Below are 27,442 nucleotides of genomic sequence, written 5' to 3'. Positions count from 1 at the left end.
GCTTGAAATCCACACTAAAGCCCGGGAGATGAAACAGGAGGAACTCATCCAGCAGCTGACGGCTGCTGCCGACACTGCCAACAAGACGGCTGCTGACCAACATCTCCAGATCGACCAGCTCAAAACTGACATCTAGGTTCTGAAGGATGCGGAGAAGGAGAAAGCTGGGTTGAAGGACGATGTCACCCGGCTGGAGGGGGAGCTGGACAAAGCCAAAAATGATTTAGTTAAGTCCAAAAAGGAGGCTCTGAACCAGCTGGCGGCTGAGTAGACCCGGCTGGTCAATGAGAACGAGCGTGACTGCGAAGCACGCATGAAGATGGCGTGGTCCATGGTCCACCCGGAGACCGACTACGCCTTTTTCGACTTGAGGTACAAATACGCAACAGAAGTATTTGATGTTCAAGTTCTCGGGCTTAAGCAGCCGGCGCCGTTCAAGGAGTGGGCCGGCATTGGGGAGGAGCAGACAGAAGGAGAGGTGCCGGATGAGGAAACTCAAACCCAGCAGACCCAAAAAGCCCCTAACGCCGGTCAAGACTAGTAGCCGGAGCAGCAGCAACAGCAAACTCAGCAGCAGCAACAGTAGGATTTATTTTTCTTTCTTTTTTTTTTTCTAACCGGCCTGCGAGCCGTGAATTTCTGTATCACTTTTCCGGACGGGGGTCCGGTTAACATTTGAATTTTAATATTTTAATATGTGTATATACCGACTGTGTCGGTTTGCTTTGCACATCTTCAATTCTCTTCATTTTTTACACTTTGCTTTGCATCAAATCATGCGATATGCCGGATGTGTGAGCCCTGTTTGCCCCTGGATGGTTGTTTTCTTATAGTTACCAACTCTAAGCAGGCAGCCGTCCATAAGCATCCGGACAAACGATTAGGCGGTCCTTGACCGTTGTACAATAGGGTTGGTTAGTTGAATTTGCCATCTGTGCCGGCTTAATCCCATGCCTTTGGTGGCATGCTGGCGGAACTGAACCGGACGTTTGTGCTTTGAATGGTATTCGGATATATACAAATATGTGGATTACCGCCTGTATTGCTTTTGAGCAATAACCAGGCACAAATGTAGCTGTGACGCTTTTGTCAATGGCCGGCTGAATTACCTAGGGGCAATAGCCGGTTGCAATATAAGACAGTATATTGGTTGTATGGCCTTGGGGCGATAGCCAATTTCAATTTTTAGATGATTTAGTGAAATTCGGGATAGAAGCGGGGTCCGGCTGTATTGCTTTTGAGCAAAGCCGGCTGCTTAGCAAGATTTAGGTCACCGTCTGTATTGCCTTGGGGCAATAGCCGGATTTATCTTCTTTGCGATAGGTCATTCAAACGTACAAGGGTTATCTTCAACCTAGACTGTTGAAGTCGTTTGAGTATATGACGCGTAGAACAATGTACCACCCGAAAGGGAGATGTTCTCTACAACGAATTCACCCGGATGGGTGTCGTCGGATGCCTGTTTTGAATTAAAAGCAGGCGGTTTAAGATATGCTGGCTTTATGCCTTTAAACGGCTAAGTTAGGTACTTAGCATGTCCGGTTGTGCGTTGCACAGGGGACTTAAGAGGTGCCCGGTTGTGCATTGCACATGGACTTTAAAAGGTGCCCGGTTGTGCATTGCACATGGGACTTTATACAAAAGATTGAAATAAAGAATCCTCTTGTTCATTTACTCTATTTGCAAAAAATAATTACAATATCCCTAGAAGTAGTACTTTTTCAAGTTGTCTACATTCCAGGTTCTGGCTAACTGTCTGCCGTCTGGTGTTTCTAGGCGATAGGTGTCGTCTCTAATTTCTTCAAAAATCCGGTAGGGGTCTTCCCAATTTGGGGTTAGCTTTCCTTGTTCATTTGCCCTACCGGTTGACTCCATTTTTCGTAGCACAAAGTCCCCCACTTTGAGGGGCCGCTTGTGTACTCTTATGTTGTAAGCCCTTGTCATTCTCAGACGGTATATCTCATGACGCAAGGCAGCATTGCCCCTGCGCTCCGGGAGAGAATCCAATGCAAGACGCATGGCCTCCCAATTAGTCTCTTCGTCATAGAGCATGACTCGGAGTGTTGGCTCATAAAGCTCAATTGGCAAGACGACTTCAGTGCCGTATGTCATGAGAAACGGGGTTTCACCGGTTGCCCCCTTTTCGGTTGTTCTGATGGCCCAAAGGACGTGAAGTAACTCATCCGCCCAAAGTCCACCGGCTCTTTCAATCTTCTTTTTTATGCCGTCTGAGATGAGCTTGTTGAAGGCTTCAACTTGGCCGTTTGCTTGGGGCCGACCAACAGATGCAAAACAATGTGAGATCCCCAAATCTCCCAACCAATTTTTGAGGGTAGGCGTTTCAAATTGAGGACCGTTGTCAAACACCATAGACATAGGAACCCCGAACTGGGTGATGATGATCCTTTAAATGAAGGAGATGACATCCTTTGTGTTGATGCCTTTGACCGCCTCTGCCTCAACCCATTTGGTGAAGTAGTCTACAACCACCAGAATGTATCTTCTGCCGCCTGTGGCAGGCGTATGGGGACCCAGGATGTCCATGCCCCATTTTGCAAATGGAACCAGGCTGTAGATAGCCGTAAGATCTGTTGCCGGATGGTGTTTGAGCCGACCAAATCTCTGGCACTTGTCACATTTCTTCACCAATTCCATGGCGTCTGCCTCAAGAGTGGGTCAAAAGTATCCTTGTCGCCTGGCCCTCTTTGCTAGAGTCATGCCGCCTATATGTGACGCACAGAAGCCCGCATGCAGGTCCTCTAGCACCTCTTTTCCCCTTTCTGGGGTAACACACTTCAACAACGGCTGGAGGTAACCCTTTCTGAAGAGTTCCCCCTTGTACATTTCAAAGCTCAGAGCTCGCTTTTTAAGCGCTGTCGCTTCTGATGGGGCATCCGGTAGAGTGTCGTCTACCAAATAATCCCGAATGGAGTCCATCCATGTAGAGCTTTGGTCAAGAATTCCAATGGGGTCATGCTCAATACTTCTTTTTTCCATGATCTCCCAGAAGACTGACCTAGGCGCATCACAAGTGGCGGATGAGGCCAATTTGGACAGAGCATCCGCCTGGTTATTTTTCTGACCAGGGCACCTGACTCAGATGGAATTCGTCAAGTGTCGCCGCCTCATCTTTAACTGCCTAAAGGTATTTGATCATTGCCGGATGGGTGGCCTCATAGTCACCATTGAATTGGCTAACAATCAATTGAGAGTCAGAACAAGCGTCAACTTTTCTTGCCCCTGCCGCCTTACACGTGCGTATTCCGGCTAGAAGGGCTTCATACTCAGCTTCATTGTTTGAAGCTTGAAACTTGAACCGTAGTGCATATTCATAAGTATCTCCTTCCGGAGATTTGCAAATTACGCCTGTACCACAGCCGTTCGAGGTAGAGCTTTCGTCTACGAATAACTTCCAAACCTGATCGGTATTCTCCGGTTGTGCCGGCCTAGTAATTTCAACAATGAAGTCGGCAAACGCCTGACCTTTCACTGCCGGCGAGGCTCAAAAGTTATCTCCAGGCTTTGCATTTCAACGGCCCACTTGATCATTCTACCGGATGACTCTATGGTAGTCATTGGACGCTTGAGTGACTGATCAGTATAGACTGTCACCGGGTGTCCCAAGAAGTAGGGCTTCAACCGCTTGACAGCCTTGTAGAGAGCCAGCCCAAATTTTTCGATCATTGGGTACCGGAGCTCAGCATTCCTGAGTAAATGGCTGGTGAAATACACCGGGAGCTGCTTGCCGTCTCTCTCGGCAAGGAGGACGGCACTAAGGGAGTGATCTGAGACGGCTAGGTACATGTAGAGAACCTCCTTAGGCAGGGGGCTCACTAGCCTTGGCAAAGAATGCAAGTGTTGCTTTAACCTCTTAAATGCCGCCTCAGCTTCTTTCCCCCATTCAAATCTAGACCTCTTCCTGATTGCTTGGAAGAAGTAAAGGCACTCGTCACCTGACCGGCTGAGGAATCTTCCTAATGCCGCTAGGCAACCTGTTAGCTTTTGGGCCTCCTTGACCGTGCGAGGTGACTGCATGTCAATCACCGCCCGTACCTTTTCCGGATTGGCCTCTATGCCTCGTTGATCAATCAGAAATCCGAGAAACTTCTCAGACTCAACACCAAAGACACACTTCTTGGGATTAAGCATGACCTTATGCCGCCTGAGAGTGGTGAAGGTTTCTCAGAGGTCGGCTATGTGACCCGCCTGTAGCTTGGATTTGACTATCATGTCATCAATGTACGCCTCTACATTCCTTCCGATTTGATTGATGAAAACCGTGTTTATCATTCAATGGAAGGTAGCAGGCGCATTCTTCAACCCAAATGGCATCACCGTGTAGCAGTACAACCCCTGATCAGTGAAAAAGGTCGTCTTTTCCTGATCCTTCTTCCATAGGGGAATCTGGTGGAAGCCTGAGTAGGCATCCATAAAACTCATCAAGGCATGGCCGGCTGTAGAGTCGACCAGGTTGTCGATCTTTGGAAGGGGATAGCTATCCTTCGGACATGCCTTGTTCAGATCTGTGTAATCTACACACATCCGCCAGGTACCATTCGGCTTCTTGACAAGGACAACATTTGCTACCCAATCCGGGTAGTAGCACTGCCGAATGAACCCGGCATCCAGAAGCTTTTTTTACCTCGGCGGCTGCCGCCTGGGACCTTTCCTCACCATGATCCCTCTTCTTTTGCCTAACCGACTTTAATTTGGGATCCACAGCTAATTTGTGGACAGCTAGATCCGGGCGACGCTTGGCATCTCTTCCACTTCAAAGGCAAAGATGCCTTTGAATTCTTTCAGAAGTTGGAGCAAGTCTGCCCCCAACTTTTCAAGAGCAACCGTCCCAACTTTGACTGTTCTGTCAGGGCGGCTGTCGTCCAGGACGACATCAATGCTCTCACCAGCCGGCTGGGGTCGGGAGTCATCCGGCCTTTCCCCGGCTAGTGATTGCTATTTTGTTTTTCTGGCGGGGGCCAACTGGTCCGCCTTTCGCTTTTTGCCGGCTGCCTTGGGGGTAGGCACTTCTTCGAGGTCAGCAGGTTTCTCGTTATGACCGGCTGCAGTAACAGTCGGCCTGACGTCTGAGAGGTAACATTCCCTAGCCGTCTTCTGATCCCCGCTTAGGGCACCAACTGATCCATCATCCCTCTGAAACTTGATCATCATAAGAGATGGGATGATGACAGCCTTGGACTCGTTGAGGGTGGGGCGGCCTAGAATGAGGTTGTAGGCGGTCAGTTTCTCGACCACCAAGAACTTGACGACCATGTGCCGCCCTTCCCCTTTGCCTCCTAGTCGGATGGGTAGGTCAATACTTCCCACCGGATGCACTACCCCTCCCCCAAAGCCAACTAGGGGGTGGGGAGCCTTGTGCATGTTTCTAGGCTTTTACTTGAGTTTTGTCAAGCACTGGTAACTGATTAGGTCAGGCGAGCTCCCGGTATCGATTAAGATCCGGCTAACTCGTTGATTAGCAACTTTACATTCGATGATCAGGGGGTCATCGTGAGGCCGCCTGACCATGCCCCTATCCTTCTCAAAGATGAAGACCTCAGGGAAGGAGTCTTTCGATGCCTGGCCCTCATCTTCTGGGTTGGATAATTTCCGGATGTTATCCTGGGCACCCCGGATAGTAGGACCTCCGCTTGCGAAGCCGTCTGCAATGGTGAAGATATGATTTTCATCTGTTTCAGAGCTAGCAGACGGTTTCTTGGACGGTTATCCCCCACTTGATTTGGGATTGCCCTTGGACTTCACCAGATAAGACTCCAGCGCCCCTTCATTAGCCAGACGGTCCAATAGCCGCCTGAGGCTATAGCAACCATTAGTGTCATGGCCGACGTCCTCATGGAACTGGAAATACTTGCTTTTGTCTCTATTCTTGACAGAGCTTTTCATCGCAGCCGATTTTTCGAATGTCAACCGGTCCTTTATCTCCATGAGGTTGGAGGAGCAGTCTTTGTTGAACTCGTACTTGGGGATGTACAGTTCCAACTTCATTTGCTTCTTCCAGGACGGCTGACCTGGGCGGTCAGCTGCCCAGACTTCTTTTCTTTTATTCTCTTCTTTTTTGGCCGGCTGGTTAGGCCGACTGTCCCTCCTGTCGGACCGCTTGGGTTCCGACGGATACTTGATAGAGCAGAGCTCAGTTGCCTGTATATAGGCCTCCGCCTCCATAAGCGCCTCTTGGAGGGTGGCTACCCTCTTGCGGACCAGGTCAAATTTGAAAGCTGACCCATCCTTCAGACCCTTGAAGAAGTCTGTATATGCAACTTCGTCAGACAGCCCCTGAATCTAAATTCTCTTCAGATTGAACCGCCTGACACAGGACCGAAGTCCCTCCTTGTCACCCTGCTGGATAGCCCCTAGGTCGAGACTTGTCTTTTTAGCAGGGATATTCATGGAAAAGTTGGACGCAAACAAATATGCAAGCGTCTTAAAGTTATTGATGCACCCAGCCGACAAGTTGTCGAACCATCGCTGGGCTATGCCCTTCAATGTAGCCGGGAAGCATCTACACCAGGCGGCGTCATCCAACCCTGTAGGTACATGAGGTTGGTGTATGCCATTAGGTGGTCTTCTGGGTTGGTGGTACCGTCGTAGGCACCAACCAACACATTCTTAACCTTGGCCGGTTGTACCGCCTCAGTTATCTCCCGGGAGAAAGCCAAAGGCTGTTCCCCAAGGTTTAGCAGTCGGAGCAGCCAGTCCATGGGCTTGACTTGGTAGGCCGCCTGACCCCCAAAGGGTGCCGACTGCATGAATGGAGATCCATACAGGGCGTATGGCTGTTAGGGCACATACGGGGCCTGCTGCTGGATCACATGAGGGCCAGTACGTGCAGATACACTGCGTGACTGACTCCCCTGCTGTGTCTCTAAATGCTTCATTGAAGCATTTCGGAAACTGTCTGAGTAGGTCGACGTTGAGGCCGACTGAGACATGCTTTGACTTCTCTTCTCCTAGATGAACAACCGGGCGTCAGAGAAAGTCTTCTTTGACCCATCCGACTGTGTATGCCGGATGACTGATAGGCTTATCGCGTACCTAACAAAAATAACCTAACTATTCCTTCTAACTGTGTAGTAGGGCAAGTAAGGATCGAATCCCAAGAGACTATGGTTCATTCAATTAATCAGACTCAATTAATCACTAAGCACGTGACCAATCAATAATGGATGATAATAATCAACTAATTTATTAAATAACACAATTAACTAGAGGAAATATTAATCAATAAACTAAAGCATCCAAGATCAAGCATCACCACGATTATGATTGATAAACTAATAAATCTACCCCCAATATATAAATCAATTGACAAGAAGAAAAGCAATCCCTAATAATAATACCAAAGGTCTCTTCCGAGTTATCAATGGCTTCCCAAATTAACTATCAAGCCTACTTCCGTGGAATCAAGCGAATAAGGGACATTAAACACCATGCCTAGATTCCTAATTATTCAATCATCTACTTCCGTGATGATCTTCAAACCCTTAATTGAAATAACCTAATCCCGTTAATACCCAACTTCCGTTGCAATAAGAACAAAGGGATGATAACAATACTAATTATCCCTAATCTAGTATTGGCATAAACACAATCAATTAAGCATGTCAATTGGGATTATTATTGGGGAATTTAAAGATCTACTTTATACATCAATCATAATCGGGCTTAGCAAGATCCCAGATTAAGGAAACTACTCACAAATCATAATTAAATCAAAAACAAGATCTAATAGAGAACACATAATTAAAGAACTATAAAATAAATAAAAGAGATGGAAAGTAAGAAATACCAAATACTTCAATTGATGATCTTGAATTCTTGAGGAACAATTAATAAAACTAGGATTAAAGATTGAAATTGCTTAAGAAAATAAAACTAGGGTTCTTGAGAGTTTTCTAGGGCTTAAGGAGAAAACTAATGAAAAACTAACTGTCTAAAAGTTAATTACAAAAGGGTATTTATACCCCCAAAAGATAATATTTCGGAAAAATAAGAAAATACGCGTTCTTGAGCTTTGCCCGGTCTGACCGGGCGGACCTCGCCCGATCGGGCGGAGGAAGGCTGCGTAAAATACGACAGTTTTCCTTCTTTGCCCGGTCTGACCGGGCGAACCTCGCCCGGTCGGGCGCGCGTAACACGTTTCCAAAATTGCATCTCATAACTTGATTTCTTCATCGCCCGGTCTGACCGGGCGAAGCCTGCCCGATCGGGCGCGCGTTGCACCGTTCAGAATTGGGCTTCTTCCTGTGAACTCCTCATTGCCCGGTCTGCCCGGGCAAGCCATGCCCGGTCGGGCATTCCACATAAATTGCAGTTCTTGGCTATCAACTCTTCCGAATCTACTAAAAACACGTCCAATTGCCTAGAAACGCTTCATATTCCTGAAAAGCTTACTAAAACAATCGAATACACTAAAGAAGAGATTGTTAGCAAGAAATAGCTCCGTAGAGCTCAAAACCATGTAAAATCATGCAATCAAACCGGGGAAAACCATTGTATAAAACACGTATATCAAATTCCCCCAAGCTAAACCTTTGCTTGTCCCTAAGCAAAGCAATGAATAAATAAATCAATACTTCACCCCAAAAGTAACTCAAATCAATAAATACGATTAAAGGTAAACTCGACAGTTATGCATCAAAGTCAACCAATCAAATCCATCTAACTACTCATCCTGTCTGACAATGGTCAAATAGAGCAAACCACAAGAGCATATAGAATTCAAGACTAGTGTTCACACACTCAACTCTCATTTATGTGGCGAGTAAAAGATATACTCGGTCGCTCTCCATCCAACTCCTTTAAATGTGAACAATGCCCTCCCAAGCTCACGCACTCGTGTGTTTTAAGAAAACAAGCACTCAACCTAGCAGTCGACTCGAAATATATCAAATCATTCTTTGCATTGGAAAACAACTAATTTCACATTCACACAACTCTATGCACAAAGGTCAGAAGGTCTTCAAAGCTTGTAATGTAAGGCTAGGGTAAAAGGTGGGAAATATTTGGGAAAATGTAAGAGTAAAGCTATGCTTAAGGGAGCCAAAATCCTAATAAATAAAACCAAGGTCAAAACAAATTAATGACCAAATCATCTCCAACACAACTCAGCTCTACCAAAAATTCACCAAACATCCCAATTATATTAAAAATTTCCAACACTTAAAATTTCACTCATATATACAAAATATAAAATTATAGAACTTGAGTAAACAAACAAACTTTGAACTCTCTTTTTTTTCTTGAGCAGCCTTCAATTAGAACACTTGAACATTGAAACAATTTTTTTTCCTTTGCTCTTTCTTTTTCTTTTCTCTCACATTGGAATTTTTTTTTTTTTCTTTGCACAATAAATTTTCAATTTTTTTTCTTTTTTCAATCCACAACAATAAGAACAAATAAGAAACTTCTCAAATCCACCCAAAATTGTGCAAATTACATGCACACTACAACTCCCTCGCCTCACTCACTATTAGCTCCCCCAAGCTAAGCTTGGGACTAGTAACCAATGGGGCTTAAATAGGCTTGTAATGTGGCAAAATAAACAATAAAAGGGCACAAGCAACAACATGGGTAGCAAGAAGGGAACAAATGTATCTAATATCGTCTGAAGGCCACCTAGAGGAACAAATGCCTTCGTCCTCCTCAATGTGCATATTAATGAGTCATGCAAACATTACTCAAAGTTATAAACCAATACTCAACTTCATTGACATACCAGGAACTAACACACATTCCTAACCAAATCAACTAGTCAAGCACTATATTCACAAGTAGTTGGGCAAAATTGACTCATGGTAAGACATCCAAGCAATCAAACATCAAATCATGGCTAACCTATCCACAATACTCGTCATCATATACCAAGAATTAAAACAATTTTCATGAATGGGGCACAGGGAAGCATGATTTATTATTCATTGGATCGTATTTTTGTATTTTTTTTTTTTTTAAGAAGAAAACAACTAAAATAACTACACTAAAATAAAACAAGAAAGATAAGAGAGATAAGGAGAGAGAATACCAACATGTACGAAGTAACTCCCCCAAGCTAAACGCGGCAATGGCCTCATTGCAGCGTAAGGAGAGCATAGGAATCTCGACGGCTCCTCAAAAAGAATCGGGTTGCCTCCCGCAAGCGCTTGTTTAGAAGGTCATTAGCTTGACCGTATTCATCCTCATTGAGTTTGTGGTGAGGAAGAGAATGTGATATCTGACTTTTCTTCAATAGGATCTCCCGCTCGATAGTGCTTCACCCTTTGTCCATTGACTTTGAAGGTGCCCCCGGTGTTGTTCCATAATTCAATGGTGCCATAAGGATATGCTTTGTAGACCGTGAAAGGGCCCGACCATCTTGACCTGAGTTTCCCTGGAAATAGTTTCAACCTTGAATTGAATAGAAGGACTTGCTCTCCTTCTTTCACAGAATTTGGAGGGGGAAGTTTCTCTATTACCTCTACTTTGGCTTTGTCCACCTCAATCCCTTTGTTTGAAACTACATGGCCTAAAACGATTCCCTGTTGTACCATAAAATGGCACTTCTCCCAGTTCAATATCAGATTGACATCCTGGCATCTATGGAGCACCTTTGTTAGATTATCAAGGCAAATATCGAAAGATGAACCATAAACAGAAAAATCATCCATAAAAACTTCCATAGAATTTTCTATGAGACCTGAGAAAATAGCCATCATACACCGTTGGAACGTGGCTGGGGCATTACACAGTCCGAATGGCATTCTGCGATATGCGAAGGTGCCATATGGACATGTGAATGTAGTCTTTTCCTGATCACAAGGGCGGATGGGGATTTGAAAAAAACCGGAATATCCATCCAAGTAACAGAAAAAGGAATGGTTAGCCAATCGTTCGAGCATTTGATCAATGAAAGGCAAGGGGAAATGATCTTTACGGGTGGCTTTATTTAATTTTCTGTAATCAATGCACATCCGCCACCCTGTAACAGTTCTTGTGGCAACAGGCTCGCCTTTGTCATTCTTGACAACTGTCATACCTCCTTTCTTTGGTACTACTTGTACAGGACTAACCCACTTACTATCTGAGATAGGGTAGATTATTCCTGCAGCAAGCAATTTGAGAACCTCTTTCTTGACTACCTCCATCATAGTTGGGTTTAGTCTTCTTTGAGGTTCTCTAGAGGAGGCATGATCGTCCTCAAGAATGATCTTATGCATACAAAAAGAGGGATTAATACCCTTGATATCATCAATGGTATACCCAATAACATTTCTATATTTTCTTAAAACAGCGAGAAGTTTCTCTAATTCAATGTTATTAAGCTCAGCATTAACAATAACAGGGTATGTATTTTTGGGACCAAGATATGCATATTTAAGATTAGATGGAAGGGGTTTCAACTCTACCTCGGGAGGCGTTGAACTCTCCCCAACACTCGATGTACTAAGGACTTCCTTGACTGGAGCGATGATTGGATTAGCTTTTGCGTCTTCTAGTAGCCTCGTGTACTCCCTTACTTCCCAATCTTCATCATGGATACTTCCTATCAACACCGTTTCAAGAGCATCTTCCTTTTTGATCAGGGGAAGTTGTTCTTGTTGTAGATCATCGAGGACATCCACTTGACAAATAGTCTCACCCATAGACGGATTTCCCATAGCATTCAGTAATGAATACTCCATTTTCTCATCCCCTACTTCAAATGTTATTTTCCCATTCTTCATGTCAATAATTGCACCTGCAGTAGCTAAGAATGGTCTACCAAGAATAATAGGGACATGGGCATCTTCTTCCATTTCCATAACAACAAAATCACATGGAATAAAGAATTTACCAACTCGCAATGGAACATCTTCAAGTATACCGAGGGGAAATTTAACTGACCTGTCTGCAAGTTGCAGAGATATCCTTGTAGGCTTTAGCTCACCCATTTGAAGCTTTTCGCAGATGGAGAGCGGCATAAGGCTTACACTTGCACCAAGATCGCATAGCGCTCTATTGATCTCTATATCTCCCAGCTTCACTGGGATTGAATAGCTGCCTGGATCACCTAGTTTCTTAGGAAGAGTGTTTTGCAGAATGGCACTACATTCTGCAGTTAGAGAAACAGTAGCATTCTCTGCAAGCTTTTTCTTGTTAGATAGCATGTCTTTCAAAAACTTTGCATAAGAAGGCATTTCAGAAATTGCATCCAAGAACGGTATATTAATGTGAAGTTTCTTAAGGATGTCTAGAAATTTACCGTACTTTTTCTCTAACTTAGCCTGGGCTAACCTCTGTGGAAAAGGGACGCTTGGAATGTATTCCCGTGGCTTTTCTTGAACATCATTCCTTGGAATTGGGCTGTCTGGATCTCGCGCCCGGTCGGGCAGTGATTGCCCGGTCTGACCGGGCGAAGAAGAGCTGCTTATGTTCTTTTGTTTGTCTGGAATTTCTTCGTGCGCCCGATCGGGCGGACTTTGCCCGGTCTGACCGGGCGAAGAAGAAATTCGCACATTCCCCTGTTTTTCGTCGACTGCTTCTCGCGCCCGATCGGGCGGACCTTGCCCGGTCTGACCGGGCGAAGAAGAACTTTGCCGATTTCCCTGTTTTTCACTCATTCCCTCAATATCTATCGTTGATGGTTCCCTTACGGGAAGGCCTTCCAACTGTTTTCCACTCCTTAAAATTACAGCATTCATGTGCCCCTTTTGTGGTTGCTCTGTTTGGCCAGGAAACGTACCCGGTGTTTTTGAAGATTGGCCGACTTGATGAGCAAGTTGGCTTATTTGATTTTCCATGAGCTTATTCTGGGCTTGTAACTGTTGGATGGAATTATTTGTGGTGTTGATGAAGTTCTCCATCATTAGTTCGAGATTGGATTTTTGAGGGGGTGGTTGCATGGGTTGCATGGGTTGTTGTACTAGGGGTGGTCTTGGTTGGAAACCAGGTGGATTATAATTGTTGTTTCGAGGTGGGGGCGGAGGTGGATTTTGCTGAGCTTGGGTGTTTTTGTATGAGAAGTTTGGGTGATTCTTCCAACCTTCATTATAAGTATTAGAATGGGGATCGTATGGTCTTTTAGGGTTGGAATTGTAGAAGGCATTGGCTTCCTCAATTGATACCTCATTCGAATTTCGTGGGCAATTAGGTGCGATGTGACCTTGAGTATTACACATTTGACAAGTTTCTAGCACATTATTGGAAGATCCAGTTTGTAGTCTATCGAACTTGCTTGAAAGTGCCTGCACAGAACTAGTTAAAAGAGTTAGAGCATCAACATCTAATTTACCTCCTTTCTTGACATTATTTCGGCCGCCTGGGTGATAGTTGTCATTGGCTGACATCTTCTCAACCAGCTCCTTTGCTTCGGTTGGATTTTTAGTTAGAAGGGAGCCTCCAGATGCGGCGTCGATATAGATCCGGAACTCATGGGTTAGACCATTATAGAATGTTTGGATTAACATCCATTCAGGTATGCCATGATGGGGGCACTGTCTCTGTAACCTCTTGAATCTCCTCCATGCGTCATATAAGGATTCTTCATCTGATTGCCTGAAAGTGGATAGCTCGTTCCTTAATCTTGCAGTCTTTTCTTGTCCCAAGAACTTGGCCAGAAAAGCTTTTACTAGTTTATCCCATGTATCAAAGGAACCAGAACCCTCATCTCTTAACCATTCCTTCGCCCTATCCCGTAATGAGAATGGAAAAAGGCGAAGTCTAAGAGCATCATCTGTAACACCATTCAGCTTCATAGTGTCACACTTTTCCAAGAAACCATCTATATGATTCACTGGGCAATCAAGAGGTGTGCCAGCAAATGAATCATTGGATATGAATTGAATAAATTGCGGTTTCAATTCAAAATTCTGAGCGGTGATAGGTGGTCTAATAATGCTAGAAAGGAGTCCGGTTGTTGTGTCAGGGATACCGTACTCCAAAAGAGACTTTGTTGCTTGGTCTTCCATATTTCTGTTACCTGCTCTTCTTCTACCTCTTCGTCTTCTTGCAGTCGCTTCAATTTCTGAATCGAGAGGCACTAAGTCGTCTGACCCTGAGTGACGTGTTTGCATACAACAAAGAACTAGGCAAAGAACATCAAAAACACAGGAGACAATAGCCGAAGCAACAAACAACGCTTAGTATAAACGAATCACGAAAAATCAATATGAAACCGTTAGTCCCCGGCAACGGCGCCAAAATTTGATAGGCTTATCGCGTACCTAACAAAAATAACCTAACTATTCCTTCTAACTGTGTAGTAGGGCAAGTAAGGATCGAATCCCAAGAGACTATGGTTCATTCAATTAATCAGACTCAATTAATCACTAAGCACGTGACCAATCAATAATGGATGATAATAATCAACTAATTTATTAAATAACACAATTAACTAGAGGAAATATTAATCAATAAACTAAAGCATCCAAGATCAAGCATCACCACGATTATGATTGATAAACTAATAAATCTACCCCCAATATATAAATCAATTGACAAGAAGAAAAGCAATCCCTAATAATAATACCAAAGGTCTCTTCCGAGTTATCAATGGCTTCCCAAATTAACTATCAAGCCTACTTCCGTGGAATCAAGCGAATAAGGGACATTAAACACCATGCCTAGATTCCTAATTATTCAATCATCTACTTCCGTGATGATCTTCAAACCCTTAATTGAAATAACCTAATCCCGTTAATACCCAACTTCCGTTGCAATAAGAACAAAGGGATGATAACAATACTAATTATCCCTAATCTAGTATTGGCATAAACACAATCAATTAAGCATGTCAATTGGGATTATTATTGGGGAATTTAAAGATCTACTTTATACATCAATCATAATCGGGCTTAGCAAGATCCCAGATTAAGGAAACTACTCACAAATCATAATTAAATCAAAAACAAGATCTAATAGAGAACACATAATTAAAGAACTATAAAATAAATAAAAGAGATGGAAAGTAAGAAATACCAAATACTTCAATTGATGATCTTGAATTCTTGAGGAACAATTAATAAAACTAGGATTAAAGATTGAAATTGCTTAAGAAAATAAAACTAGGGTTCTTGAGAGTTTTCTAGGGCTTAAGGAGAAAACTAATGAAAAACTAACTGTCTAAAAGTTAATTACAAAAGGGTATTTATACCCCCAAAAGATAATATTTCGGAAAAATAAGAAAATACGCGTTCTTGAGCTTTGCCCGGTCTGACCGGGCGGACCTCGCCCGATCGGGCGGAGGAAGGCTGCGTAAAATACGACAGTTTTCCTTCTTTGCCCGGTCTGACCGGGCGAACCTCGCCCGGTCGGGCGCGCGTAACACGTTTCCAAAATTGCATCTCATAACTTGATTTCTTCATCGCCCGGTCTGACCGGGCGAAGCCTGCCCGATCGGGCGCGCGTTGCACCGTTCAGAATTGGGCTTCTTCCTGTGAACTCCTCATTGCCCGGTCTGCCCGGGCAAGCCATGCCCGGTCGGGCATTCCACATAAATTGCAGTTCTTGGCTATCAACTCTTCCGAATCTACTAAAAACACGTCCAATTGCCTAGAAACGCTTCATATTCCTGAAAAGCTTACTAAAACAATCGAATACACTAAAGAAGAGATTGTTAGCAAGAAATAGCTCCGTAGAGCTCAAAACCATGTAAAATCATGCAATCAAACCGGGGAAAACCATTGTATAAAACACGTATATCAATGACCTTCTGTTGCCTCGTTTCGGGGAAACGAAGTTTCGAAAGATTGATCAGGGGCCCATCTGTCCCCTTGGGTTTGGGATGCGGAGTAGGCACCCGGTCTTTGATTTGCTTCTTCCCGGAGGGAGAAGGCTTCTTTGCCGACTGACCCTTGCTGGAGCCAGCTGACTTCTTGATTATATCCTTGATTTTCCCCATAAAACTAGTCATGAGGTTCATGAGTTCGTCTCTGGTGACGGGGGCAGCACCCTCCACCGCCTGGGATTGTCCCACAGGCTTGTCGCCTGGGTTGCTGAGACCAACTTTGTCGTGACCCCGTTCCCTTGTTTCCTTGGATGCGCCTAGAACGGAATGACCCGTCTGGGGCCATGTAGGTTTCGGCGTCGTAGTCGTCCCCACTGCCACTCTCATGGCCTGTATGGACCTCAGGGTCAGCCGGAGGCCGGCTGCCCTCTTCATTCGGTACAGCATCAGATGCCATCTCAGTAGTACTCTCCCCACAGATGGTGCCAAATGTTTTGGGTGTTTTTAGTCCCTCGGAAGAGTTACAATACGGAGTATGCGCGCCTGACTTCTGTACCTGCAAAACCACGAAACTCCGGTTGGGTGGAGTTCCGCCTCCGACGATCAAGTTAGTATGATTTACGGATGGGTAAATATGCGGAAGGTAAATAGGTATTTCTCACTGATTCAGAGAGATTCCGCAATTAATATTGCTCGGGTTTTGTGTATGTATTTTTGAATAACCAATAAATGAGGAGGATTCCTCTATTTATAGTGGGGGAGACATGTTCCCTGATTAGGGTTTTGATGCCACGTGTCAGCATCCGATTGGATCCCGTTGGGCCTCTGGTGGGCTGCCACGTGTCATGATTCTACTGGGCCACATGGCATAGGGTATTTTTACCCTAAACAGCATCAATATAGTTGTTCAGTGGATCACACATACTGATGATGACCCCATAATAATAAACAATGTGGAATACAAAAAATCATCCTAGATCCAACACAATGGAACAACAAAGCATAGGTTGACTGCACTATCGGTGAAAATTGTTGGCAAAGAGAGAATGCATACCGTAATGACTCTGGATAAAACCATATAACAAAGGAATCTTTGCTTTGCACCAAGGCCTCATTTCATCTGGATTACGTCCATGACAGACATTATAATAGCCATAAGCTTGAAATGCAAGGAAGGGAATGAAGATACATATACACCGCAATGCTCCTGCTAAAAGAACTTGTAGAATCAACTGAATCCCATGAAAATAAAAGGTTATCAGGGCAACCTACCCCTCCCCCTGTAACCAGCCACTCCCACCCACGATCGCGAAACACTAGAGCCAGCCATGCCCATCCCTGAAACAACCCGCCCTACCACCCCTCCACCACCGAAACACAAAACCCCAGCCACTCCCACCCCTGAAATAGCCTATCCCAGCCACCCGCACCGTCGAAACACCCCACCCTAACCTATCCTCACCCCAAATTGATTCATTTCAGCCATCCCACATCTCGAAACGCCCAACCCCAACCTTGCCTAACCCCTTAAAAATGCCACCCCAGACCTCCCCACTACGAAAATTAGAGCATTCGAATTCGAAATTTTCTAGAACGCCAAAATTTGATAATTAGAACATCAAATTTGAAAATTTTGATGAAAATACTAAATTGAGATAATTCAATTTGAAAATTATAATGAAAAACCAAAATTAAGGGCATGATATTCGAAAATTACTTACCAAAATTACTTACCATTGATGTTTCTCCTTCAACTTTGGAGAGAGAGAAATAAGCTGGGTAATTTTTTCTGGAGAGAGAAAAAGGTTATGTTTGATGTTGGGTTTGGGTGGGTTTTGCTATGTTGTAAATTACATTAATCTCAGCTGATGGATTTAATACAATCTAATGGCTGAGATTTTCCCTCACATATATAAAGGATGGGTTTTCACATAGAGGGTGGTTCTCACTAGATCCTAACCCTATATATATATATATATGCAAGGAAAATGAAATGCAATGCAATGATCATATGCAAGGAACTAAATGCTCATTTTATTAGAATGGAAAAGATAAAAACAAACTCATGAAGTAAATCCAAGTAAAAAAGATAGAGGGTGCCTATGCTAGACTTATTAAGGGAAAGGAAAATCAAAAATAAGAAATGAATCATGAAATTTTTGTCATTGGAACTTGCCTCGTGCTTTGTGTTTTCCTTGATCAAAGGTTGTAGAAAGGGAAACCATGGACACTTATTGTCAATTACTTGACTCGAACTCGATTCAACATGCATAGATGGTGAAAGATCATAGTGTATGAGGGGAATGATATGGATGAAAAAGGAAAGTATGTAGATGCGGAGATTGTTTAAGAAAGAAAGTGTAAGGCATATAATATATGGAAGGTGATGTAGAAGCAAAATATGTAGAAGGGTATATGTGTATAAAGAATGTATGTGAATGTGGAAGGATATGGAAAAAATTTGGGAATAGGATGGACGCTCAACTCGAATGACAAAAAGGACGACTCATGCATGGACCTAAAACATGGTCATGGTGTAAAAAAGTATGTACAAAGTGTGTGAAGACTCGTGAGTGTAAGTGATATTTATAAGACTTGTGTCATGACCATGTGACTAGACACGTGGTTTGACTCAAACAAGACCAGGAAAAGACCAAGTACGGACATTAAATTGGTTAATCGTAGCTGTGGGACTCGACACGTAGACTCGGAAAGAAACCACTGAACCATCGCACAATGATGGGACTATCGCATGGCGTTGGTTCCAACGCGAGGCGACAAGGCTGCCGCGACGCGTTAGTAACCAATGTCTTGTGCTACTGGTTAAAATATGGCGCCATGTCACCACAATCTGTTTTCATCCATCCTTTCAAAGGTTTAAGCCTATGGTCTTCTAGGTCGAGCATACTTAGACTTTATGGGTTCTCATATTAATTAACCAATTTAATTAAGCAAAGTCCTTTGGTTTAGTATATACAAGTCATATGTAAAAAAATCAAGTTAAGACAAAAGTTAGTTTGTATAGACATATGTATAAGAATTAAGTCATAAAAAAGGTTAGTTTAATAACAATGAAAGGGTTAGTTTAGTCACAAACAAGGTTAGTAAACAATACACACGTTAGTAAACTTTAAGAAAATTAAATCAATAAAGTAAATAAATCAAATATGAATTGAAATATAAATTTGGGACCATATCCTCAGAACTAGCAACCTTTCACGTTGAGGTCGAAGGCAACGTCGAGTATGGCTTGGAGTATTCGAATCTTGCAAAGGAGGTATTGTGACTGATTTGGGAGAGTATCAAGGATGTGTTTAGGCTAAGAACATGGATAATTGATGATGATTGAAGCTAGGTGATTATAGCTTATGATTGATGGTTCTAGCTGATTTGAAAATGGGGAAAACGACCTCTGTTTATAAGTAAAAAAGAGAGTCGGATGATCTAAAAAGACTAGAATTTGAAATGGAATAGAACTGTTTTATTGCGGCACGACAGATGTATCGCGGTGCGTTGGAGTGTTTCGCGCCGCGTTCATTCTATCGCGGTGCGATATTCCTGATGTGGCGCGATGATTTCAAAAGGATAAAAAGTCGTACGGAGTTTGATTTCCAATAGAATTGGGTTAACGAAATATATTTGTACGTCTTTTAATTTGAATGGGATAAGGACTTCATATGAGAAGTTTTATTAAGTTTCGAACTCTTTTGATCTTTATCTTTTCAGAAAGGATAAATTTGAACCTTCTAGAGGATTCTAGATGCTCCTAATGAATCCTAATAAGATATCTAGACCCTCACATGATCATTGGGTCGTAGGTAAGGTGGACCTAGGTCCGGCTTGGGCTTGGTTTAGTATTTTGACCATAACTTATTTGTTTTAAGTCGAATTTGAGCTTATAATTGAAAGGAATGGTGTCCTTCCAACAAGTGTATTCTTCCGATAGAGGGTTCAGAATTATTACAGATCTAATTCTTCAGTAAGGTCAAGTGATCGGAATGCCTAGGTGGAGGCCGCTTCCGATCAGTAATATCGAGGTACAATTGATATTACAGCTTGATCTTAACTGAACCCTTCGGGTCGAACCCAATCGAATCACCGATCCGAGACGACGAATTAATCCGAAAGGATTTAATGAGTCGACAGAGTTTTACGAATACAAACGTCGGACATCGAGCCTAGGGCGTCGAGACCGAGCGTCACAAAATCACAATCGACAAGTATGAGCGTAGCCATAGCTAGGCTAGGCTAGCTCATCATAGGCACTAGGCGCGCCATAGCAGCCCTAGCATCATGCCTAGGCGCTATCGCAGCCTTAGCGTGATGGCTAGGCACCATGGCTGGCTATCGCTAGCACCAGGCGCGCCAACACAACCCTGGCATCATGTCTAGGCGCTATCGCAGCCCTAGCATGATGCTGGGCACCATCGCAGCCCATCGCAAGCCAGCAACATCACTAGGCGCACCATGCGTGCCCTAGGATGGCTGGGCACCATCGCAGCCCAGGCAGCATCACTAGGCGCACCATGCGTGCCCTAGGATGGCCTGATGCCGTAGCAGCCCAAGCATAATGCTGGGCGCATGGCAGGACCACACGCACCAAGCACAGCTAGTGCTAGGCACTGGCGCATGCGTGATGCGTGGTGCTTGGGCGAGGCATGTACGTGCATGGTGCATGGCCGAGGCTGATGCGTGTGGCTATGCGAGTGTATGCGAGGGGCTAGCAAGCTAGAAACATCAAGCCAAGCATGCGTGGCTTGCTAGCAGCACGCATGCTAGGCATTGCGTGCGAGAGAGGTTGATGCGTGGCGCGCATGATGTGCGAGTGTGGTGCGAAGCGAGAGGCCAACATGCGCGGCTCGCTAGCAGCACGCATGCTGGGCTATGCGAGCATATGGTGCAGCGATGATGCGTGGGATGCTAGCACCAGCGCCAGCACGCACCAGCCAGCACCAGCGCCAGCACGCACCAGCAAGCACCAGCGCTGCTGCTGGGCTTATGCTAGCATGCTGGGCTAGCTGGCACAGCCAGCTGGCGTGCTAGCTGGCAGCTGGCAAGCAGCCTTGGTTGAGGCGGTTTGTGAGGAGAGTGGGGACCAAGGCTTTGTGAAAGCCTTGGGGAGCAAGGCATTGGTCCCCCCACCTCTCCATGGTCCTCACCTAATACTCTCTCTCCCTTTGACACTTATCGAATTGTGATTGCATTTATTTATTGATTTATTTTAGAAATAAATTAATTAGCAAATAAAAACATTCTCCCACATTGGTTGGGGAATGAAATGCAACGGTTCATTTCCCTATAAATACCAAGCTTGGGTATTGGGAAATGAACAACCTTGAGTGGAATTAAAAAGGCAACTCTAAGAAAAGAGTAAACTTTGATTCGTAAAACTCATAGTTATTTTGTCCGGGTCTTGACTAACCTTCAAGACTTAGGACGCTCGGGTCGGATCGAGGGTACGATCCGTCGGAGATCTCGTCTTTTCGGGATTTTGAAGTAAGAGCTCTTTGGGAGCGAAGCACGCGTCAAAGGTATAATTCTTGTCCTTAATCTTGTTTGATTAAGTTTATTACGCTTGTTTAATTGCTTTAATTAAGGGGCGGGTCTTGGTGGGTTTCCTTCCGCGTAGCGTCGGGTCACTACGAAACCCAACAATAATATATCGTTGGAAAGATCTTTTCAAGCCCCATCCAATTAAGCAATAATTGGACCGGGATTATGGACCAAAAAAATCTGGTTTGGACGTTTTTATGACTAGGACACGAAATGAATGATTTTGAGGTACACGAAATGAATGATTTTGGGTTCAAAGAAACGAATTAAATGATTTTAGATTAAAACATTTTAGGTAAGGTTAGGAATAGGGTCAAGGGAATTTCACGAGACTCTTCAACTCTTTACTGAACTCGTTAATGAAAGATGTGAAAGGTACTCATCATTGGGTTTGGTTTTTGGGGAGACACAATCAGGTGTCTACAGGTTTATGTGTAAATACATATTTTAAAAGGTATAATTGACATCACACTATTTATAAGAGTAATCTTATATTTTTTATAAGGTAGGGAAAAACCAATTTAGATCCTTTTATAGTTGCTGTATGTCTTTTAATTAATGAATTGTTTTAATTAAAAAAAAAAAAAAACTCAATTTTAGGGTGTGTTTTCCGCTGAAGTGGCCAAAGTTAAAATTATTAAAATAAAATTTTCTTTTATTTTTAACAAACGAAACTTTATGAAATTAGTTAATTAAATCAAATGCAAAATCGTATACAATATAGTAGTGCTTGAATGTGTCATCCTGAAAATTGATGCATAAATCTCCTTTTCCCAAAAGATTCTCTTTCAACAATCTTTTTAACTTGAATTATTCACTTCTGAAACCCCTCTTCTTCCTTCTTTAAACCCTCTACTAAGCTTTTTGACAATGTCTTTTTGCTGATTTCTGGGTATTTTTCTTTGAATATGGTGCTTTATTTCAGCAATTTGTTCGTTATTTTAGCTATTATAATCTTGTTTAATGGAAACAATTTCTGGGTTCAGTGTATTTCTGGGCCCCACATTGCTGATGTTAACATTCTTTTGCCACCAAAAATGACCCATCCTGTTGAGTATCGTCTTCTTGGAAGTGATGGCTGCTTCAAGTGGTTAGTTGATTATAACTTAATTCATTTACTTCAATTTTTGATGTGGGTTTTTTTTTTTTTTGGTAGGTTGTTATTTGGATTATTAGCTGAAATATGATATTTTGGTTAGTTGTTTTGTGCTGTGACATTGGTCTCAAATGGTTTGCAATTGGTTGAATTTGATGAACTATGTTCATCTATTGTTCACCCTTTGATGCTACTGCTCCTATTTAAGAGTTGAAAGAAATTTAAAGCGAAATCGGGTGTTGTAGTTCAAATTTACTAGCTGTCTTGGGTGTGATATTAAATTTACTAGGTTTTGTAATTGGATATATTCGTAACAAATATGTTAGGACACAACAATAACTAAATGAGCAAGAAAGTTAAATAAGCTTAGCTAATAAGCCACACTGGTTGTAATTGCTAAATTTACCAAGATAAATTGATCTGGGGTAGTGTTTGAACTGCAATGATATATCAAGTTGAGGGGTTTTTGACTTTTCGGATAAATGATGTTTGGAGGGGGGGGGGGGGGGGGGGATGAAGTTCCAAAGTAATTAGGCCATGCTTAAATGCTAGTCAATTATCTGTTTTCATCAAATAAACTACATAGTTAAACAATGACTAACTCTTTGAACATCCAAAGCATGAATATTCCTTACTAGCTGGTCCAAAAGTCTCACATTGCTAGAAAGAAAGAGAAGTGCGTCAACTATATAGGACTTATAAGGAAATTGTGTCAACTAATATGGATGGAGGGAGTATCTTCCAATACACCATTAGAAGGTCTAAAACATGCCATCACAAGGGCCTTTCACAATTTCAAGTCAACATAACCTTTGGCAAAAAATCAAACAACCAACATATGAGAGTTACATTAATAGAGATGTCCCTCTATATCTATGCAAGTAAAACCAATGAAGTGGTATTGAAGTACTAGGTGAAGTAATGGAAACAGGTTCAATCAAACAAGTATTACCAATGACTGCTAATGGGAAAAATATTCCGATATTAAGGTAAAATAAGGGCTTTAGATTGCAATGAATCCCAGTCATCATTTATTCGTTTATATGATGTGAGTCAATTCATTATGGCATTGCCTTCATGATGTGATGTCATGTCATCGAATAAGATTGAGCCAATGAATTATGAACGGGCTGGTGTTGCCCTCCTTACCATCCCTGTCTAGAAAATGGAGACCATATAATTACAAATTTGAATTAATAAAAAAGTTAAGGTTTACCACTGAATTTTGAAGGGTTAGAGGAAAGAATCTAAGAGATTTGTGTGAGAATGACAAATGGATATTTAGTTGAGATGTGAGCTAGATTTCGGGTGCTATGCAGATTGGGTGTCAACCCAATTTAATCTATTATAGCGCTGCCCTTCACAAATTATAAAATATGGTGGACAATAGTGTCTAATGAGAAGTAAGTTGAATTGCCAACTGAAGTGAGCCTGACTGAGCTCTTCCCATGATACTGTGAGGAGAAGAATGGTCATAATGAAATGAATTTGTCATGTAGATACATGACGTGGTTACGCCAAAAAATTATGTGTAAGAAGTTAAACTGAAGAGATTGATCAAAATCTAACAATAGTTATTTTGGTGATCTTTGCTCTCATGGCATCTTATCTAGTTTAGTCTGGAGAAATTATGGAGTTACGGTCATTGAAGTCCATGGATAACGTTAAAAGTCCTAGAGAATTTTCCTTAGGAGAATGAAAGCTTGTCTGAGGTCCATAAATAGCATGCAAAATGTTAACAACTGATGTGGTTCCAAGGCATCACATGTTATTTTAATTATTTTTATGTTTTTTTTTTTTTAATTTCATAATTAGGTGACCGAATTTATTAGGATATTTTTGTTAGTTTAATTTGGTTAGTAGAAGATAAGCTGAACTTTAAACATATTTGCAAAATATTATCATTACAAGTTAGGGTTAGTTTCCTAGTTAGATTAGAATTTGTTCTACACAATTTTTAGGCTAATAATTTAGCTTATAATTACGTGATGGTGTTTAACAAAAAGTATGATTGATTGATTTGAAATTTATAAAGTTTTACGTAAGCTTGTGCTTGTGTATTCTTGGCCTAGTTTAGGTTTTAAGCTCGTGTTGCTTAGTGTTTCTTGACCGAGACTCAAGATTCCAAACCTTTCAACTGCGATTGAAGGTTATATCCATTAAAATCCATATCAAATTGGTGTGGCTGCTGTTTGACGAGGGACGAGGTTGACAATTTGTGTCAAAAAACTCAGTTTCGAAGGTCATATTGATCGACTTGGTTCTCCTTTGTTTCTAAAGCTTTTGAGGTGATTCTTTTTTTCAAATTGGTTAATATTTTGTCTAGTTGTCACCTGAAAAATTTGAAATTTTTTCAAAGAACATAGCTATTAAACTGGGTTCGTTTTTTGCAACTGGTCAAAAATCGACCTAATCTGGCAGTGTTGAGAAAAAAATAAACTGCGAACACTTGGCTTGGAATTCTTGGCTGATTTTTTGGTCGAGTATTGTAGACATATAGGGCTAGCATCATACAAAATTTCAGATATTTTCGAGGTGTTTTGTTTGGGTTTTGGTCCTCACACTTTGATCAATTTTTGGACTGATTTTGTGTGTTTTCTCATCCACTTAAACATGGAGAATCAAAGTTTGTTTGAAGCACTTATGGAGGAAATCAAGTAAATGAATGCATGTTTGGATAGAATTGATGCACGTTTTCAAATACGTGATGTGAGATGTGGCTTACAAGATATGTCTTGTGAGAAGGAGAATATGTGATGCCTTGGAACCACATCAACAACATTACAATAGTTGGTGAAATGTTGATGGTTAATCAACAAATTGTTGCTAAGGTGAGGTTGTTGAGGCTGTTGACTTGTTGAGTATAGGTATTACATTCTTTTATTGGGGTGTTCAAACTAAGCTTCTTTCTGTCAGCCTCTCTTATAATGGGAATGAGAAAACCATGAATCCTTCCTTCTGCTTGTAATGGCTGCCCTTAGCCCTAATCATCTCTTGTTCGCAAGTAAATGAAGTAAATGAATAAAAGGAGTATAATTTTAGTTAGTAATCATTTTATTTTATGTTTTGGCTTGGCAGGTCATGGGATCATCATGATGTGTTATCTGTTGTACCTGAGTACAATGAGAGTAACCATTGTTCAACAAGTGCTCGCTTACGATCAATTGCTCCTTACACTGGAAGAAAGGAGACTGCTGTTTATGCTGCTGATGTTCGCACAGGAACCGTAGTTCGTTGTAAGGTATACATTGATATGTTCTCCAAGATCCAGATATTCCATAGCTCTGTTAAACTTGACTTGGATGGTCTTGCAACTCTCCGGGTCCGTGCTTTTGACAAAGAAGGTATTTAAAACAATAATCTTGACATATTCTCCTGAATTTGATGTATTTGCTCTTTTAGTGGTTATGCTCCGTAGGTGTGCTTTATTTCCCTTTACATGTTTATTTTTGGTGGCACTTATGCTTCTGACATACTGAATTACTGACATGTGATGATCCCATTATGCATGAGTTCCTAATAATAGTCTTCAATGCAATTGTGTATCAACATCACAGTTATATGATATATCTTATCTGTTCACGACTTCTTGTGGCCTTGTGGGATCACTAAAAGTTCGAATGGTTTACATAAGTAAGAAGCTTCTGAGTAATTCAAAGTATTTTTTGCTATGAGTATTGTTTGGCCTCTGTGTATGAATTAGCATCATTTGATGGCATAATGCTCACTCTTAAACTGTTATGCAGATAACGTCTTCTCTTCATTAGTGGGTTTGAGGTTCATTTGGCAACTGATGCCTGAAACTGACGAGTCATCTCATCACCTTGTTCATGTCCCTTTGGGTGATTCTCCTTTAAGTGACTGCAGTGGCTTTTGTGGTGATTTAAATATTCAGACAAAGCTTGAAGATAGTGTATGTTCTATTTCATAAGAAGTTAAATGTTAAATTCATTGTGTATATGCAGCTTGTCTAATCAATATCTTATGTGCAGGGAGTGTTTTCAGATCTTTTTGTAGTGAAGGGAGTTGGCATTGGGCATGAAATTGTCTCTGTTCATTTGCTTGAGCCACAATTTGATAACATGACAGATAAGATCGTTTTGACTGTAGCAGAAGCCATGTCATTGGATCCTCCTTCCCCAGTTCTTGTTCTTGTTGGTGGCACAGTGCAGTACAGTCTTAAAGTCATGAGGAGGAACATTCCTCAAGGTTTTTTCCCCTAGCTTGTTCTTGTATATTTTCATGCAAATGTTGTAAAAGCCTTTATAATTAAGCTGTTGCCTGCCTTTAATATTTTTTTTTGAGGAACTTTAACACTTTGTTTGGATAGAAGAAAAGGGAAGGAAAAGAAGGGAAGAGAAAGGGAGGGGGCCAAACTCTCTTGTTTGGGTAAAGGATTGGGGGAAGGAAGGGAAAGGAGATGGAGGGATTCATTTTCCCTCTCCCTTTAATAAACATAATCCCTCCAAAATTGGAGAGATTTGGAGGGAAATTGGAATTCACCTCTCCCCTCCCTTTCTTTCCCCTTCCCTTCCTCCTATTTCCCTCCCCTTCCTTTCCTTATTTGCTATCCAAACAAAGCGTAAATATTTATTCTCTCTGGTTCAGGTAAAACTGTCAATTTGGTAAAAAATAGGGGTCATGTATTTAAATCTATGGCGTCTGGTGACAAATTGGTAAATTAAAAGCATCATAATCATAACGGCCTCTTTATTTGCTGGATTCTTGAAATAAGGGCATATGTCTGCACCACACATGCCTAGCATTACTGTTTTACTATTCTTTTAGCTTTTCCACCCAAATTACCAAATTGAAAAAAAGGGGACAAATAACTTCTGTAGGAGGAATTTATGCTCAAATAATTTTAAATAAAATTAATCGAATGAAGTGAGTGCATGATTGTGAGATTTTGTGACTCTCTACTTCCAAAAGTTGTTTTTTTAACCTCGCATAATTAACTTAACAATATAGTCAATAGTCATTTGATATTACATAATTAAGCTCCACTTAACCAAAAAAATCATTATAACTTTATATTTAGATTCTCCACTAAAGTCTACTGATGCTTACAATATTTTTCCATAGACCCAATAAAA

At 42.1% G+C, this 27,442-nt stretch overlaps 1 protein-coding gene across 1 annotated transcript in view; it reads left to right on the top strand.

The window, feature by feature from the left end:
• The first annotated feature begins 21,944 nt into the window (after positions 1-21,944).
• Positions 21,945-27,442, top strand: part of LOC110695661 (nuclear pore complex protein GP210) — a 28,227-nt gene continuing 22,729 nt past the window's right edge. The window contains exons 1-4 of the mRNA XM_021872881.1: positions 21,945-22,340; positions 25,425-25,690; positions 26,093-26,259; positions 26,339-26,555. Of these exons, the coding sequence (XP_021728573.1) occupies positions 22,159-22,340; positions 25,425-25,690; positions 26,093-26,259; positions 26,339-26,555 (832 nt within the window). The 5' untranslated portion in view covers positions 21,945-22,158. The remainder of the gene's footprint in view (positions 22,341-25,424; positions 25,691-26,092; positions 26,260-26,338; positions 26,556-27,442) is intronic.

Source organism: Chenopodium quinoa, unplaced genomic scaffold (assembly GCF_001683475.1).
Source record: "Chenopodium quinoa cultivar QQ74 unplaced genomic scaffold, ASM168347v1, whole genome shotgun sequence".
Taxonomy (NCBI): domain Eukaryota; kingdom Viridiplantae; phylum Streptophyta; class Magnoliopsida; order Caryophyllales; family Amaranthaceae; genus Chenopodium; species Chenopodium quinoa.
This window is presented reverse-complemented; position numbering and strand designations above follow the sequence as displayed.